Consider the following 16653-nt stretch of genomic DNA (forward strand, 5'->3'; position numbering starts at 1 on the left):
GTCACGGAAAGGAAATGGACGTACCTAGAACTTTCTTGGGAGGATTCGTAAGCTTCTACAGTTATAGGATTCGGATAAAGTCCCCTCGGGCTGAGATCGTCGTTTCTTTGTCGTGAATAACAGTTCTTTGACTCGTACTTCTTTAAGAACAGTAATTGGGAGATCACTGCCTCTAATAGGTAGTACCTAACGAAGTTATGTCCTGCGAATCCTATTTAACGGGAATTTTTATTCTTTTATTCGTCAAAAAAATTCTCCTTTCTGTATGCCTAAAGGTACAGGAATATTTTGCTCCCCCTATAATCTAGCATAAATCCATTCGATATGGAAGGACAAATCCCCCTTAAATTCAACGAAAAAACTTATGGACCCTCGTTATCCGAGTTTAATCCGAAGACAAGAAAGTGGACCTCCAACAAAAGTAGGATTTGAGATCCTATTTACATGGTGATATTAAAAGAAAAGCGCTCATGCCGAAACGTATGCTTTCGAATACCGACATTGTAACTTACAGAAAAAGGTAGCCTATAATTCAATCTTTTTTTATTAAGCATTTCTTTGTGTCCGGGTACTAATAAGAAACGTTGCTGTTTCTAGAAGTAGTTTATTTATTTTTTAAAATTTATGTACAAGCTTCCGAGCTATTATTTACAAATAAATACAGAAATTGGCACCTCAATTGGCGCCATTTTTGTTTCTCGTCGTTAGGAACTTTCTTACAGTCTGTTCGTTGCGTATTGAGCAAGAAGTTATTTAATTAGTATTCTACTACATATAAAAAAATAGCTAGATCTTTTGTACATTTCCTCGTCAACATTTACAGAGATGCAATCGTCGTAGTTGCGGAATCGTAATACTCACAACGACATGCACACGCTTTAAAAACTATTTCACATAATACTTAACTCGGTTGTGTTTCTTTTTCAAGACATTCGACCTTATATCTACACAGACATAGAATTTACATTGTTAATTAATCAAATCGTATTGCCGTTTGGAGTGTAACGCAACGATAAAACTCCATTCGACGGTTTCAATTGTCGGTATTGCAACAGTGAGAATCCACTGATTATCCTTCCACATCGTTTCCTCCATCTACTAGAGAAGGATTCGGTCCTGTCAGAGCAAACACGTCCTTCAGTTTGTTATCATCGTCGACGATGCTTCATCAACATTCGTCTATCTTCGAAGCAAGATGGATTCAGCTTCAGACTTCTTCAGGCTCGACGCTCTTGCCCTTCCTGCTAACATTTATTAAGGCGAGAATGATCATGAAAAGAACAGTACAACCGAAAGCAGCGAAGAGATCCCAAGGATATAATTCCCCGATCGTCTGCTCTATTCTTTTGACTTGAACGAAATTAGACCTCGTATCCACTTCGATGGGGAAGCTACCGGGACCGTCGTTCGAAGCGATCCTGACGAGGTACTTTGTCCCAGGCAAAAGAGAAATCTGTGCGGAATTCGAGTCCGTAACTTGATTTCCCATAAGACCACCAGTCTCGGGTTCCCAAGAAACCACATAAGATTCCTTGTTTCCTATATGATCCTTATCGGTCCTATCGTTATAAGCATTGCTCGTGGAAGGAGTGTTGTCCGCTTCCAAATCATCGGACCGATCGTCTTTCCTTCTGAAGAAGAATCTTCGAAATATTTCATCGGACATTGGAGAATCTTCCTGGCTTCTCCACTCCGCCAGTACCTTTTCTCCGTACTTTTCTAGGAAGAATTGTCTCACGCGGTTGTTGAATCTGACCTGTTCTAAAGATCTCTGTTTCTGAAGCTGAGTCTGGACATCCTTCCATGAGATCGTTGCCTCGTACAAAGCACCTTCTTTCAGAGATTCTAACTTTGGAATCCATTCTTGCCAACTGTAATGCTTCATGCCGTTCTCCATGGCGACTATAATCCAGGTATCCGGCCTTAGATTCGGAGTACGTTCCCCTGGATAGTATCCAGCAACTCTCCATTGCTTGTAAAGCTTGCGCATCACTACAGCAACGTCAAATCTGTCCAGGATGATGGGTGCCTTGCTCGGTGCTGGCAACATGGATGGTAGATACTTCTCTTCTATTCTAGTTTTCCGATAAGTGCACACTGTCTGGCAAGCTGGGCACTGAAAGAAATTTTCATATCGTTAGTTTTACTCTTTTTGATTTCCTGAAAGAAAGGAAACTTTTGCAGAAGAAGACTCAAACTTTTAACCTTTTTGCCCCGAATAGCGACTATCTATCTCAGACATCCGTCCTTCAAATAATGCATTAAAGGAGAAACAATTAACGATTTCTTTAAAGGAAACGGCCTTTTTATCTTGCGGAAATCATATAAAAAAAAGAGTTCTTATTGACATTGGATTTAAAGATTTTTCGAAACATGGTAGTCAGCCGTCTTCCAAATATTTGAAGAAGATACGTATCTCTGCGGAGCTCGATACACGAGGAGTTTAAATTCGTTCGCTGCACGACAAAGCAACTCAGCCTTCCGTAAAAATCGACAGGTAGCCGTTTCTAAGGATTTTCCTAGACCGTAGATCGCGTCGGAATTCCCTTTATCGAAAGTTCCCTTTCTTTTCGTCTCACCGTCGTTCGTCTGTATATTTCTCGGTCTATTCCTTTGGCTTTGAAATTTCCAAAGATAACACCGACGTAAGAGATTTCCTTCGCGCTTGATCGATCCGAATTTTCCAACGATTTAACACGGTCGAGATCATTGGCACATTTGTCGACTCGGCTTAAATTCAAAAAAGCTCAAACATCCGAGACATTACGAATACCTTCGTCGGTGTTTATTCGTAGAGATATTGTAAACTCAGAATCGAACTAGAGATCCCGTGTCTACCTTTTGCGAATTATGTCGTTCAAGAAACCGAAAATTCTTTCTGTAGTACAATCTCCCTAATCCAAAAGATTGCTTCACCCGTAAATTTACTTACATGTAGATACTGGTCGCCCTCGCAAATGGTTCTTGTCTTCTCCCACTGGTTCTCGAGGGCCTCGCAGTACTGCCAGCACTGTAACACAGAAGAGAGAAAAAAAAACTTACACACGTGAAAGAAGCGAGCGTGGCAGGGGGAGGTTTCAGCATTGAACAAAAAGCTCTTGCACGCACGGGACGCACGGGTAAAAAGGAACGATGGTCCACGAGGGGGATGAAGAGGGACGACGCAGCCAAGAAACGTGAAGAAGGAAAGGCGGCGGGACCGTTGAATCGAGCGATTTAAGCGGCCACGGAGAGAACCAAGGGAGAAGGAAGAAGGTGCAGTCGGAAAGAGAAGAAAAAGAAAGAACGTATAAGAGAGGAAGATAGGTGGGTAGAGAGAGAGAGAGAGAGAGAGAGAGAGAGAGAGAAAGGAAGAAAAGAAGAGAGAGAGAGAGAGAGAGAGAGAGAGAGAGAGAGAGAGAGAGAGAGAGAGAGAGAGAGAGAGAGAGAGAGAGAGAGAGAGAGAGAGAGAGAGAGAGAGAGAGAGAGAGAGAGAGAGAGAGAGAGAGAGAGAGAGAGAGAGAGAGAGAGAGAGAGAGAGAGAGAGAGAGAGAGAGAGAGAGAGAGAGAGAGAGAGAGAGAGAGAGAGAGAGAGAGAGAGAGAGAGAGAGAGAGAGAGAGAGAGAGAGAGAGAGAGAGAGAGAGAGAGAGAGAGAGAGAGAGAGAGAGAGAGAGAGAGAGAGAGAGAGAGAGAGAGAGAGAGAGAGAGAGAGAGAGAGAGAGAGAGAGAGAGAGAGAGAGAGAGAGAGAGAAAGGAAGAAAAGAGAGGGGGGCCGAATTAGCTCCAACCTGTTTCAGGCATAACAGGCACCGTCGTTGTTGTCTTCATATTTATTGGGATACCGTCTCTTGTGGAGCCCTGTTTCCAGATTCTTTTTTTTTTTTCGTCTCTTCTCCGAGAGAGAATGAGAGAGTTAGCGAGATCCCTGTGCTTTGCCCCCCCTTCCCGATTATCCTACATCACGATGTGTTCCTTCTAAGCCTGGCTGTTTCGTAGAAACGTTATAGGTCCCCTTTCTTCGTGCAAAAGACGCCTCCAGAAAGCAACATAACCATCCTCCAACAGCTTCGCGATAATTCCCTCGGATCGTTTGTTTTTTTTTTCTGATGATTTCTAGTTCGTTCGTGTAGACGAAACCAAGAAGAATAGCATTGCGTATCATGTATAAGGAAGTAGATAATATTAGAAGAAACACGCTAGAAGTAAGATTAAGCCTCCCACACTGACCGTCAAAATATGTACGTAAAAGCGGATTGTTCCGTAAATGAAAATTCCGGGCAAATGTAAATGCGTGGAGGATGCAACGTGATAACGGATCTTTTTCATCCCGTTTATTTCACTTTGCGACGGATAGTCATTGATTTCCAGAACGAGGGGACACGGCTTTTACGATCCCCGGCCCATTGTAATTCGATAACAGCACAATCATCGTCGTATTCGATGAAATTTGATGGAGCGATCGACCCCTTGACATTTTCTCCGACCACATTCTTTAGCTACGCGTCTTGGGAGCCGTTAATCGTCATCGCCGAAAAGACTACGATTAAATGTACGATATACGACCGCTACGCTTCCTTGTTCATATAATTATCTATTGATCTAGATGAACTATTGATCTAGGAAGAAATTTTACTTTCGCGTGTCTAGCCAAAAAATGCACGGTTGCATGATTTTCCTTTGAACGTAATTCTATTACATAAATTTTAGGAGTATCACGAACATCAAAGGGTCTGGAAAGCCGCAACATTTCGGTACGTCGAGCTGAACCTGTCGGCAATTTAAAACGCTGTCCCCTCGTTTCCAATCGGTCGATCACCCAGCTTCCCCTTCACGTCCGATTGTCCGGAGTAAAACAATTACCGTTGACGGAAAGGGCGGTTCAAAGCGAGCGCAACAATTTTCAACGCAGGAATAGTCGTCATTATCCGGGCGTAATTCTCTCACGAGGGGGTTCTTCGCGCGCGACCTTCATTAAGCCACCTCCACGCGTCCGCCTCCTCCGAGAATCGTTATTCTAATGTATCCTATGGAAACGAGTCTCGAGGACTCTCGTTCCCTGAGCATAAATTTGAATGTATCATCGTCACCTCCCTCTTCCTGCGTTCAAACTCTTTACGATTCGTTCTCGATGATGTTCCACGCGCAGCATAGGCGTGTGTACGCGTGTTTTCTTATTCACAGGCAGTCATGGGGTCTCCCTGTGGGTGTACACGAGTGAGATGGCATCGATTTCTCTGAAATTAATGGACACCCCCTGTGCACTAAATGAGCAACGCCCTGAGCACACACGCGGCCGTTCACCGCATTGTGCGTGAGTTGATCGTGATTCCCATCTGTCCATCTGCAATGTGTCTGTCCTGTAGAGGGGTGCATTCGACGGTGGGGAACATCGGGGACCACCATGATTTTCCACGACGCGCCATAAAACCGACGGGAAAGATTTATCGTCACACCGAGCCGGTAGAACGACCCTATCGGATTTCCAGACGATCGAATCGTCACCTTACGTGCTCGCACGCGTGTGATTTCATCTCGATATATTATTTCTGGATATTCCCGAGATATCGTTGAAGATTGTTTATTATTTGTTCGGAGACGTACGAAGAATGTTGGTTTTTCGGAAGAATTCTTAAACGCGACGTGCCTTTCGGTGTTTGAACTCTGGGTGACTAGGAAAAAGGGTCACGTTAAAGCTGGCGGTATCGTGTTGGGTGCACGGGGATCCCTAAAATTTCGTGACATATTCCAGTTGCTACTATTTGAGGCGAGAAGAATAGGATGGAGAGAAAACGGGAGCATACACAGCATTGTGCTCGTGGTACTTTCAAAACTTTGGGCATTCGTTTCTCATACACTTTTCAATATTTAACTAACAATATGCGGTAATTTTATAATAAGCAAATTCTATGGTAACAATTTGAACAAAGTTTACTACAGCAGCTTAAATTTTGGAAAAATTACGAGATAAGTAAATTATAAATTTTTATTCACCGTGCTACAAGTAGTTTGTTGTTGCCCCGTGTACCAATCGCAGGTACCATCAGCGGTATGCTTCTTCAAACATTGCGATCTGCACTGAGCAATTCTGACGATCGGTCCGAGATCGAATCCAGTAACAAGCGTGGTACACCAGACGAAGAAAAGAAACCACGTAATCTCCATGTTCAATAAAAATCACACCTTTTCCGTAATGTATATTCACTCACTAGTTCACTTTCTTTGAAGTTCACTGTCGTCTTTAAAACGAACACTCGATTACAGTTATACAGAGATCATGGAATGTTTAATTTATCTAAAGAATCAAATAAACATAAGTATAGCGTGTTATTCGTTACTAACGAGTAAAGAAATAGGTTCCTGTTCCGCCGAAATTTCGAGCAGACTGCGACCCTTCGGAGGCCGGTACCTTCCTTATGTAGCCACGCGCCCCACCATTGAATTTTAGCTCGCCCCTACCCTCTGAAGGCAGCGTAGCATCCCTTGTAATTATCCGTGGGCTGGAACCGTCCCTCGGCATATGGTCGACCATACTGCATCATCGTCCTTCTGCCCGAATTATTTTGTTGGCAGAAAAGTAGGCCAAATTGTGAAAAGAGTTGCGATTTTTCGTTTCGTCGAAACTCTTTGATCACGCGTTCTTATTCGCTTTTTTACGACGATTCTACTTGATACAGAGATAACGTAATATTTATGGACTTCATATATGATCCCCTCTTGTGTATGAATAACCGTTACTAAAACTAATCACTTAATCTCATAAAGATAAAAATATAACTATCTCCTTATCAAGAAAGAAATCTATTTTTGCGATTTTATAAAATTTAAGTAGGAGATTTTTAACGCATTATGCTTATCGAAATAATGTACTTCCTTCGCAAACGTACGATTAACGTTGATTCGAATTCCCTTGGTATGCTCTGCACACAATCTGTCGCCGCGAATATTATCTCGGTGCAGAGCCACCCTCGTATTACAATCGCATTGCGTTTCACTGTAATTATCCACGTGCCGTATGGTCGCCAGCATATGGTCTAGAACGCCATTCTACTTCAAGGAGCAACCTCCGTCATTCCGCAAAAGAGAAGGGGAAGAAGAAGATTGCTTCGAAATTGACTGCTCGCGGAACAAATTAAATTTCGCCTTCGATCGATCGTGAAATCGCGTCTCTTTGTGACGTACTGATGGACGCGTTCCATCATATCCTCCGCTGTTATTCGCAATTTCCGTCGAATATACTATATAATATATCGTTGAAATGCGCTGTTAAAAACTTCGATGTTTGGCGAGTCAACATTTTCTTGCGGAGTAACTCGATTCTGTTCGTGAAATTCTATATGAACAAACGTTTTCTAAGAAATCTTTCTTTCCTCAAAATGATCGCTATTGGAATACGTTTCCGGCCAGCGGTAATTCTTGAGAAGAAACTCCGAAAAACGAGAACGTTTTTAGCTGCGAGGTGGTAGATAATCGGCTGTCGCTACAACGAGAAAGAAACATGTCCAGGAAAATTTAGTCGCAATTAGCCGACATCCGAGTAACGCGGCGGCACAACAACAGCTTCCTTCCTAGTTCTCTGTTCAGTTTCGTGCAAAGAATAGGAGGCGGGAAGGAAGGAATCGGTGTCGAATGATAGCAATTCGAGGGATGTACATACGTTATCGAAGGTCCTCCATAGAACGGTCCAATATGGTTTTCATCCGGCAGGTACGCGATCTTGTCCCACCCACCCACCTTCGTTCGGTGAATATAAAAGAAGTAAGAAATAGAACGCGAAGGAAGAGGCGGGCGAGTAGCTACGGAGACACGCGGGGTCGACCGATAAAGAATAGAAAAAGTAAGAAAGAAATAGAGAGAAGGCGAGGCACAGGAGAAAAGAAAAGGAGGTGGAACATATTCACCGGAAGTCGCTCGTGCTCTCTGGGTGCCCCGCGATACACGTCACAATGCACAGGATGTGTACAAATAAGGGTATTTGTCTGGCAGTCCGATTGTAGGGTGAAATATACGATGACGTTAAACAGGCCCAAGTTGCATCCCTCGCGCGCGAGTTCGCCTGTGAAACACGTTGATCGGCGTTCGTTCGTTTGTGCCAGTTGCCAATAGAAAAAGGCCCACGAATAGAAGAGCCATTCATCTAGGCACCATTTAGGGGTGGTATTTGGTCGACGAATCGTTCCTTCAATGGAGAATGACATTTCATTGTGCTAGGAATTTTTCTCACACCTGGACCGACGTGATTTCGTCGCGACGTCCACCGCGCCGTTCTCCAATGTTTTTATTATTGCACTGATTTATGATACTGCTTCTATCGGGATGCTCACGATTTTTTCTTTTTTCTTTTTGAACCAATTATAATTTCAGTGTGTATACATTGCGAGTAAGCCTTGCTACGAATGACAGAAGAACGATTTAATGCTTGACAAAAAATTTCATACGACAAGATTACACGATCAATTGAATATTTGTATCTTATCCGTATCGTTCGAATCAAATATTTATCGTCGATTATAGGCAGATACACAGTGATCAATCTTCAATGGTAAATATATCCGGCACACGCCGCACGTGATTCCCGAAATCCATTTAAACCTTTCACACGATCATGGATCGGGGGAGAATCTCGAGGGAATCTTGCTCCTGAATTGTCATCGTAGTTTGTGCATTCCTGCTAATGAAAAAAATTCAGAATGCATTTCAATTTATGACATTAATCATCTCGCTAAAAAGAGGGTGTCATTGTATAACAAAAACGTTAGAAATTTATAGCGGAGTTTTTTAGATAAAAATGTGATGTTTCAATCTTTCCACCGAAACATTCACTCCTCGATCGCGTCAAAAAGCTACGAGTAAACAATTTTACATTGGATTACACTAAGGACAACACAGAAACGAAAACATATTTTCAAAGATTTTCGCATTAATAGATCACTGGTCACCTCTGTTTAAAGTAGAAATCCATGTTTGAAGTCTAAAGCCTTTTCATTCTCTAAACTTTTGAAATCCCAACGGAGATTTTTCTCCGACACCATAGGTGCGAGATGTTTTCCTAGGATCCGTAATCCGTAACCGTCTCGACCAACATTCCTTTCCCTAATCTCGGACCACGAACCAACCTTTTCCAACCAACCAACTATCGTCGTGTAACATCTTCCGCACGATTTCTTTTTCTACACTCGCGAGCATTGTTTGTCGTTCTTAATCCTCCACACGAAGGATTACGTGAATCTCGATTTTCTGTCAGATTACGTGGTCCTTTCGAATACGAACGATGATGTTTCGTTCTCTTTTAGAGAGAATTCGAATCGAAGCCGCAGTCGCGACAACGCATATTCGTGATGGTCGAGATTTAGATCCTATCCATGCCTCTGTCGTCGAATTTCATAAAAAGCTGATTTTCTTTTTACGATAAACGATATAGGAACACGTAGTTCTGAAGTGAATGGCTGTTCCTTCTTGTCGAGGTTCGTGTATCATAAATTTTAATGTGATACAATAGAAAATTATAGTCATATTACCGAGCATTGCTCGAGCTTCACAATGGTATACTGAAGTGCGAACGCGTTCGAAGGGAACGAGAGAACGTGGTCTATAACAAAAGAAGTTTGCCTATCGGATTGTAAAACGCCGGGGCGCGTGAAGTTAAACCCGCGGCTTATCTGTCCTGGAAAAATATTGCGCCTCGTTTCGCTCGGCTTACATTGCTCTTAATCCTCGCATATGCCAGAGGAAATATTTTTCTCAAATATTATTTCAGAGTGTGCGCGTTTGCTCTTCTTCTTCCAAAGCCTCCTAACAATACTATCTAAGTAAGGGACGTTGATCAGCGAAACTGGGACCGACATTTTCAATTTTCCGATCGAGTTGACAACGGCAAGCGTCGCCTAATTTTAATCGTAGCGCGAAATTCTAAAGAATTATCCCGAAAAAAAACACCTTGCGTGTGTCCATCTTTCTTCACGATCCAAAAAAATCGCGTTCTCTCAGCTAACAAACGTGGCAAGGCGGAAAATTTAGGCCGATACTTTGTCCTGCTTCTATGAGCGCCGGCATGGTCCCAAGGAAATCGCTTTCAAAGCTACTTCTCGCGTCAACTACGCTGGCGACAAATTTTTATTGTCATCGGGGTGACATTAGCGCTGGCTTTCCTCGCCACACCGGCTGCCAAGCAGAATGAAAAGAGAAGAACGAAGAGATTTCTTCAAACGAGTCCCCTAGGAGGACAGGTGGTAGCCAGAGAACCTCAGAATCGCTATTGAACATTTAGCCCGATACTTTCTCTAGAGACTAGGTATCCGCCAATATGTTAGCCTGACAAATTCTTGAAACCGAAATTTATAACCCTCGACCGCTATAGCATTCCTTTTTACTTCCTTTACTTTTACCGCATTCGACTATGTCGTACATGATTGCACTTCGGATAAAATAGAAAAGAATAAAATTTTGAAAATGATATGCTCTTAATATCGCACATTCGCCGTGTAATGTTAACATTGCGGTGAAAATAAAAATCAATTAAAAAAGTCTCGTCAATGTCGCGTTGCTTCGAAATTGATCGTATCAAAAATTTCTCGAATATCAATTTTTCGCTTTCTCCTTCGTCAAATTAACGACGTCACCCTAGCCGTCGTTCTCGTGAAGCAGCCGCTGAGAACCTGGGCGGCAGCACGTTATCCGAGCAATTAAGGGCTCGAAACGTTCTCGACATGGCACGGGCGAAAATTTTTTCCCCTTCGCGCTCTTCGTAAATCACGTGAAACCCGACGTTGTCACTCGGTTTTACGACCGCAGTAACTTCAAATAGGAATTTTCGTGTTGATTTAGGTTAGGACCTAAAAAAGGCGCCACCGATTCTACGACTTCCTCAATTCGTTATAAATCAATGGTTTTTCATTCTATTGTATCCTGGAGTTTAGTCTTTGTTTCGTATACGCCACGACGGTGACCGCTTGTTCGGTTGGCCTCGTCAACGTGACGGTAGCAATTACCTAATTTACTGCGGCTGACTTTCGGTCGAAGTGAAAACTGCGGTTCGACCGCTACTTTTTGCACCCTTGTCCCAAGGAGGTCTTTGTTGTCTGGTTGACTCAGGATTTTCAGAACTTTTGCAGCAAGAAATTTTCGAAGCTCCCTGTGGTTTCTACTTTTATGGTCTCTTGTAATAAAACCGTGCCTTCTTTCTTCTCCTAACTTTCTCCGATATAACCAAGAGGTATACACGTAGTTTTCGAATTCTTTATAATTTTCGCAAAGCATCGCTGAGTCTATCCTCGTGAAACGAAAAATTCGTAGACAGCAGTGATTTCACGGCATAAAAGGTACGAAATTCCAGTTGATTTCTTATAATCTGCGTTCTCCTCCCGCCGACATTAATTCTTTTTTGTCGCGTAGCCGATGCATCCTACGTTATACCGCGGTCACTTTTTGCTGCGCACAATGGTCTACGGAGAATATTGTCCGATAATCTCGCATGCACGTGGTTCCACGCGTGTTCGGCTCGTTCAATGGGTCCGTGGCCCTGTCGTTTTCGTTCGCGTCGCGGCGGAACAACCGCAGGCATGTATTCGTCCCGGGCCTGGTAATTGCAGTCGAAAAGAGAGTTTCGCTATGGTGGCTCGTAAAAAGCATGCGAATGCTGCAAAAACGACGCCGTTCGCATCCACGGCCCTTGATTGCCCGCACGACGGCTTTTTTCCGTATTAAGCGATGCTCGAACGATACTTTTTTCTGTAATCAAGCAACTTGCTTCGACCGCGATAGCCGTCCAGGAAATTTGTCGAAGATTCAACTTTAACAATCTTTTTTCTTTCGTTTGTGGAAAAGATATTGATATTTTGCTTTGGTCAATTTGTTTTGACTATACGGCTTGAACTCTGCCCTGACGCAGAATATATCGGATCCAGATCGGCAAAAAATTAATTAGAACCGCGATCTTTCAACGGGAAGAGGACGGGGAACCAACTAATTTCCAACGACGAATGACGATCTATCCTAAGAATTCCTAGGGCACGTTCGAGCCGACAAGGGTCGCCGCGATATAAGTCGCATCAAGGATACGGTGCTTAAAGCGGCGAAAATTGGCCCGGTCACGATCCTCATGCTCTGTCTTACAACATTCATAATTCGTAAATAACAGCGTTGGGAGAGAACTCTGTGCGGGCGCCACGGGTCCGCGGGCGTTTAGCATATTTTATATAGACGAAGAAAGAAAGCTAAGAGGCGAAACAGCCTAAAAAAAGACTTAAATAGACCAACGGCTGGAAGACAGCTGTAAGCGTCGACCTCCTATCGAATGTTTTAACCCTTTGTCTTTTTATTTTACCCTTTCCTTAATAGTTTTATCCTCCGCAAGAAACAACAAGTAACGAAACGGATGAGAAATTCCGAGATAAAATTAAGAATTAAAGAAGCATTGAAAACTAACTACAACTTGAGCTAACTTTCTATCGGACCATTATGTTGTACAACATTCGTTTTGAGATATATCGTGGCTTGATTGATCGTGAAACTTCTACATTATACAAGGTTTGATAATAAAATCGGTATAGCGTTTACCTTAATACCAACTTCGTTAATGGCAATCCGTGCAATAATGTTTTAAGCAGAGATTCGAGCGTAAAGGATTAATTTGTGGCTGGACGTTCAGACACGGAGAAGCTGTTGCGCAGTGATTGGCAGGGCGCGAGTATTGCATTGAAATTCAAATTAAAATTATGAAATTATCCGGGAAAAAACGAAGGGAACAGAGAGAAGTGGCGGCCAATTTTCGGGCAATTTCGTGGAGAGCCAACTGCCCCTGCCCCCTGCCTTCCATTCTTGTGCTCAGGATCCTGTAGAAAATAATGGGCCACGTCGTCGTCGGCGACCATATGGTCGCGTGGTAGAATGGTCCGGCCCAAGACGAACACTGAATAGCGAAAATTCACGGTCACTTTGACCTACACCGATGCTTCTGCTTACTTTCGGATGATAGATTGTCGGTGATCTGGTCTTTACCATCTTTCTACTTCTACGAAAGCGTCCAAATCCACAGGATGTCTGGCATCCTGCTTTTGACTCTTGATTTCCAGCATTTCCCTGATAGGCATGAAAATTTAGAGCACTTAAAGGAGAACTTTTTCTACTAGACGTCGGTCTGTCACTTTATTAGCCGATGTCTTTTATCAATACTCTCTGAATTAAATTGTTTGATCAGAGTGATCAGGCTTGTAATTATCACTTGACACGATTTGATACGATTATCTCAGATATCACGAGATTCGGTGGATATGAAGTAGATAAACCGGTCGATCACGTACTTGCACTTTTAGTTTGCCGATGTTATGCTAGTAATTATGAAATTTTAGCTGTAGCAGCTTTTCGAAACTCCACCCTCGTATGATTGATTAGTTAAAAAGAAAAAAACGATGTTCAAAACCCATTGAAATGAATGATGAATAGTTTTCCAGAGTGGCCTGCCAAAACGACCCTTATTCGACAGAAGGAACTTGAAAATCCTAGCGTTCAAACTTTGTTCGTGAGAAAATACATTAAAAAATGAGTGGTTTCTATCAAATAATTCTTACTAGATTGCGGATGTTTATATAATTATAGGAAATTTAACGACGTGGAAAATGCACAAAATATACACATTATTTAGACACATAAAATACCCAAAACGTAGTACGACATTTGATAGACAAAATAAATTTCTGTATAAATTTCATTCCTATTGGTGTATTCATTCAGAAATATAAATTCACACAAGCAGTCGCAATTTAATTATTACGTTTCAGCATAAATTACGTATTAGCAATTCTAACTTACGAATAGTCGAACAGCGTTGTACTCGAGGTAAACGAGGTTACCATCTGTTACAATTTTTCTAAACCGTATCCGTATCAAATCGGTCCAGGTACTCTCTAACCCCAAGAAGAACCTTAATTTTCGTTTGAAAGCCGGTCGAATCCATCGCTGGATCGGAACTGAGAGGCAACCGCCTCGTTCGTCTCCACCTCCGCAACATTTTCGGCAGGCGACGGAGGCTGCACCTCCGCATGTTTTTTCCGTAAGATAAGTTTGGCCCGCGTGCCATATGTCGACGATCTCGAAAAGCGTTTTCCGATTTCTCGCGCGCGCACACCACAGATGGCCACGCGTCCTTCTCGAGGATCTGGAAATTCTTATTGCACGCCACGCCGAATTTTCTACAACCGATTCTTTCAGCAAGAAGAAAAAATTTATCCTGGCTCTTTCGCTCGAGTGGCTGTTCTGAACGATGGTTGAGCTCTTCGTCGAAGAGGCGGCATGCGACAATTTTTTGATACTCTGAAAGTAGCGATTATGGGCCATTAAAGTGATCACAGTTGAAGGAGACGTAACATTTTCGGCGATTTTCTGAGTAGAAGCTGTGGTTCGCCTTCCGAAGGAACACCTTCTTATTGCAAGCATTTGTGAGAATCTTAGGGTCTGCCGGGCACTAAGTCGGCAAGATAAAGAAAAGAAAATAAACAGTCTTCTTCTGTGTGATGATTTTCAAGTTTCTTCCGAATGGCTTTTACACCCTTGGCAAACAATGCCGCATTGTTATACCAGCGTGTATAAAATTAGACCTGCCGAATTTGTCGGAATTCCCTACCGAGAATCGGAGAAACTTCGCAACAAATTCGACTTAGAGACGAACAATAGATCTCGATCTCCGTGGAAGTTTATTTTGATTTCTTCAAAAGAAGTCTGTGCATTAGAAGCTACATTATTCGTAAAACTCGGCAATTAAATCACCGTTATTTCCAGAACACGCTTCAGTTTCGCGTGGTCACGAGCGGCTAGTAAAATTCTTAAGAATCCATAAATTGCGCCGCGGAGAGAAATATCCGACTAACGAGTGCACGTTTATTATAAATCATAAAGATAATTACGTTAAGAGTCGCTATGCCAGCTCATTAGGTCGCAAAATATCTTGTCGCGTCGTTTTTTTTCATTAGCCGTTCTACGGCTAAAAAAGATCCCCAAGGCTATCTAGTCGAGACAGAGGGGAAGCCGGCATAGAAAACAATTTGGACGGTGGATCCAGCTCGGCCGCCTTAATTAGTTTCACCGAAGATTACCAATCAACAATTTCGGAATCACGGCGCTACGATTCTCAATCTCTTCTTGATGTCCCCTACTTAAATGTAATTCGACCGTTTTTCTTATGCTACAAAACATATAATTCTACTATCTCATTATTATTCTTTAGGGTTCATCAAGAGTTTTTATTAGGATGTTTAAGAATCTTTAATTAACATCACGACGACTAAAAACATTTTCGGTTTCTTAATTATATAAACCGATACGAAAGATCGTAATTTGAGTAGTGAAATAACAGATCGTCGATCACACGAATAAACCACCTTACGAGAAAATCCTGAAGAGTAACTTTTACTTTAAAAAACGAAGCTAATAATTCACACGATCGAAGATGCATGCAAGTCAAAGGGATTTCTTTCAACCCTTAAACCGAACTTACGAACCACGAGACCCGAAAGAAACGGTTAAATCTATTACACGTTCGAGGCTCGATCATGATTATGGTTCCGAGGAAAAAGGTCTGCGATGAAAGGAAAAGGAAAAAAGGAGAGACCAGGCAGATAAATGTGGCGAAGGGAGAGGACAGACGGGGGGAGGGAGTAGAAAGGGATAGAAAACATTTTGTAGGCTCGATGGGCCAGGTTGCAGGTAGGCAGTAGACCCTCAAATCGGTCAAAAAATGAGGGGGCACGCAATATACTTTCGGAGCGGTGTGTCACGTCCCTTCATGCTCACGAACTCGTTTAAGATGTTCGCTTGTTCTATGGTCTGATCGTCTGGCAAGAAGGCGATTTGTGGTTGATAATCGCGATTAAATTTCCGTTCTAACTAATTTTAATGATTTCGTCCTGCCATTAGTTGATTTCGTTCTCGTTCCTGATCCCGTGAACGAGCGTAGATTTTAAAGACTGATTTGAAGTTTACGCTAAGCTTCAAACGACCAAAAGAGGATCAATGGAGCAACAGAACCACCAGCTCGAGACTAGTCGTTTTAAATAAAGTTAACCCTAATTGAACGTTCGTAATCTCTGAAATGTATTTCAGCAGAAAGATCTTGTGTATCGTTTATGATCTTGATTAAACCAAATGCACGTTTGAACCTTAGTGAAAAGCATGTAAGAAGATTGAAGCTTTGCCTAGATATCTTTCCAAGAATTTCCTTCTTTCATCAGCCTATCTGTGAAGGAACGGTTCTTTCGAAATCATGAATTCCAAGAGGGTCTTGCTCTGTAACGATTCACCGAGCGAAACGCGGCTTGTTTCACTTTGTACGTGGTGCATCGTGAAACTTGCCACGTCCTATAATAATAGTTGCAAAGCCAGGTAAAAGCAGTCGCGGCAAAACCTATGAGCGCGACGAGGAATAATAAAGTGGAAGGGAAGTCTTCGTGGAATTTCTTATCTCGAGGATGTTCATCTTCTGCCGGAGAAGCGAAGGAAGAGAGTAGGAACGAAACAAAGGCGGCTGATACGTCCAGACACGTTATCGGAATATTAATATTCGGCCCTTTTACATTTCTGTTGGTAGTACGAAAAGCCGACCCGCCACCCTGGTGACAATCGATCGTCCGTGGTGAAAACGTAGAACGAGAAAAATCGCCGTGCCGCTTCGAATGTAATGGGACACT

At 42.6% G+C, this 16653-nt stretch overlaps 1 protein-coding gene across 1 annotated transcript; it reads right to left on the reverse strand.

The window, feature by feature from the left end:
- Positions 1–617: 617 nt before the first annotated feature.
- On the reverse strand, positions 618–6352 carry LOC105680378. The gene is made up of 3 exons (XM_012382175.3): positions 5972–6352; positions 2933–3010; positions 618–2116 (listed from the first exon to the last, which is right to left on the reverse strand). Exons 1-3 carry the CDS (start codon positions 6140–6142, stop codon positions 1208–1210), a joined length of 1158 nt encoding a protein of 385 aa, XP_012237598.1. The 5' UTR covers positions 6143–6352; the 3' UTR covers positions 618–1207.
- Positions 6353–16653: the final 10301 nt, after the last annotated feature.

The sequence above is a fragment of the Bombus impatiens genome, unplaced genomic scaffold (assembly GCF_000188095.3).
Source record: "Bombus impatiens unplaced genomic scaffold, BIMP_2.2 scf_0146, whole genome shotgun sequence".
Classification (NCBI taxonomy): domain Eukaryota; kingdom Metazoa; phylum Arthropoda; class Insecta; order Hymenoptera; family Apidae; genus Bombus; species Bombus impatiens.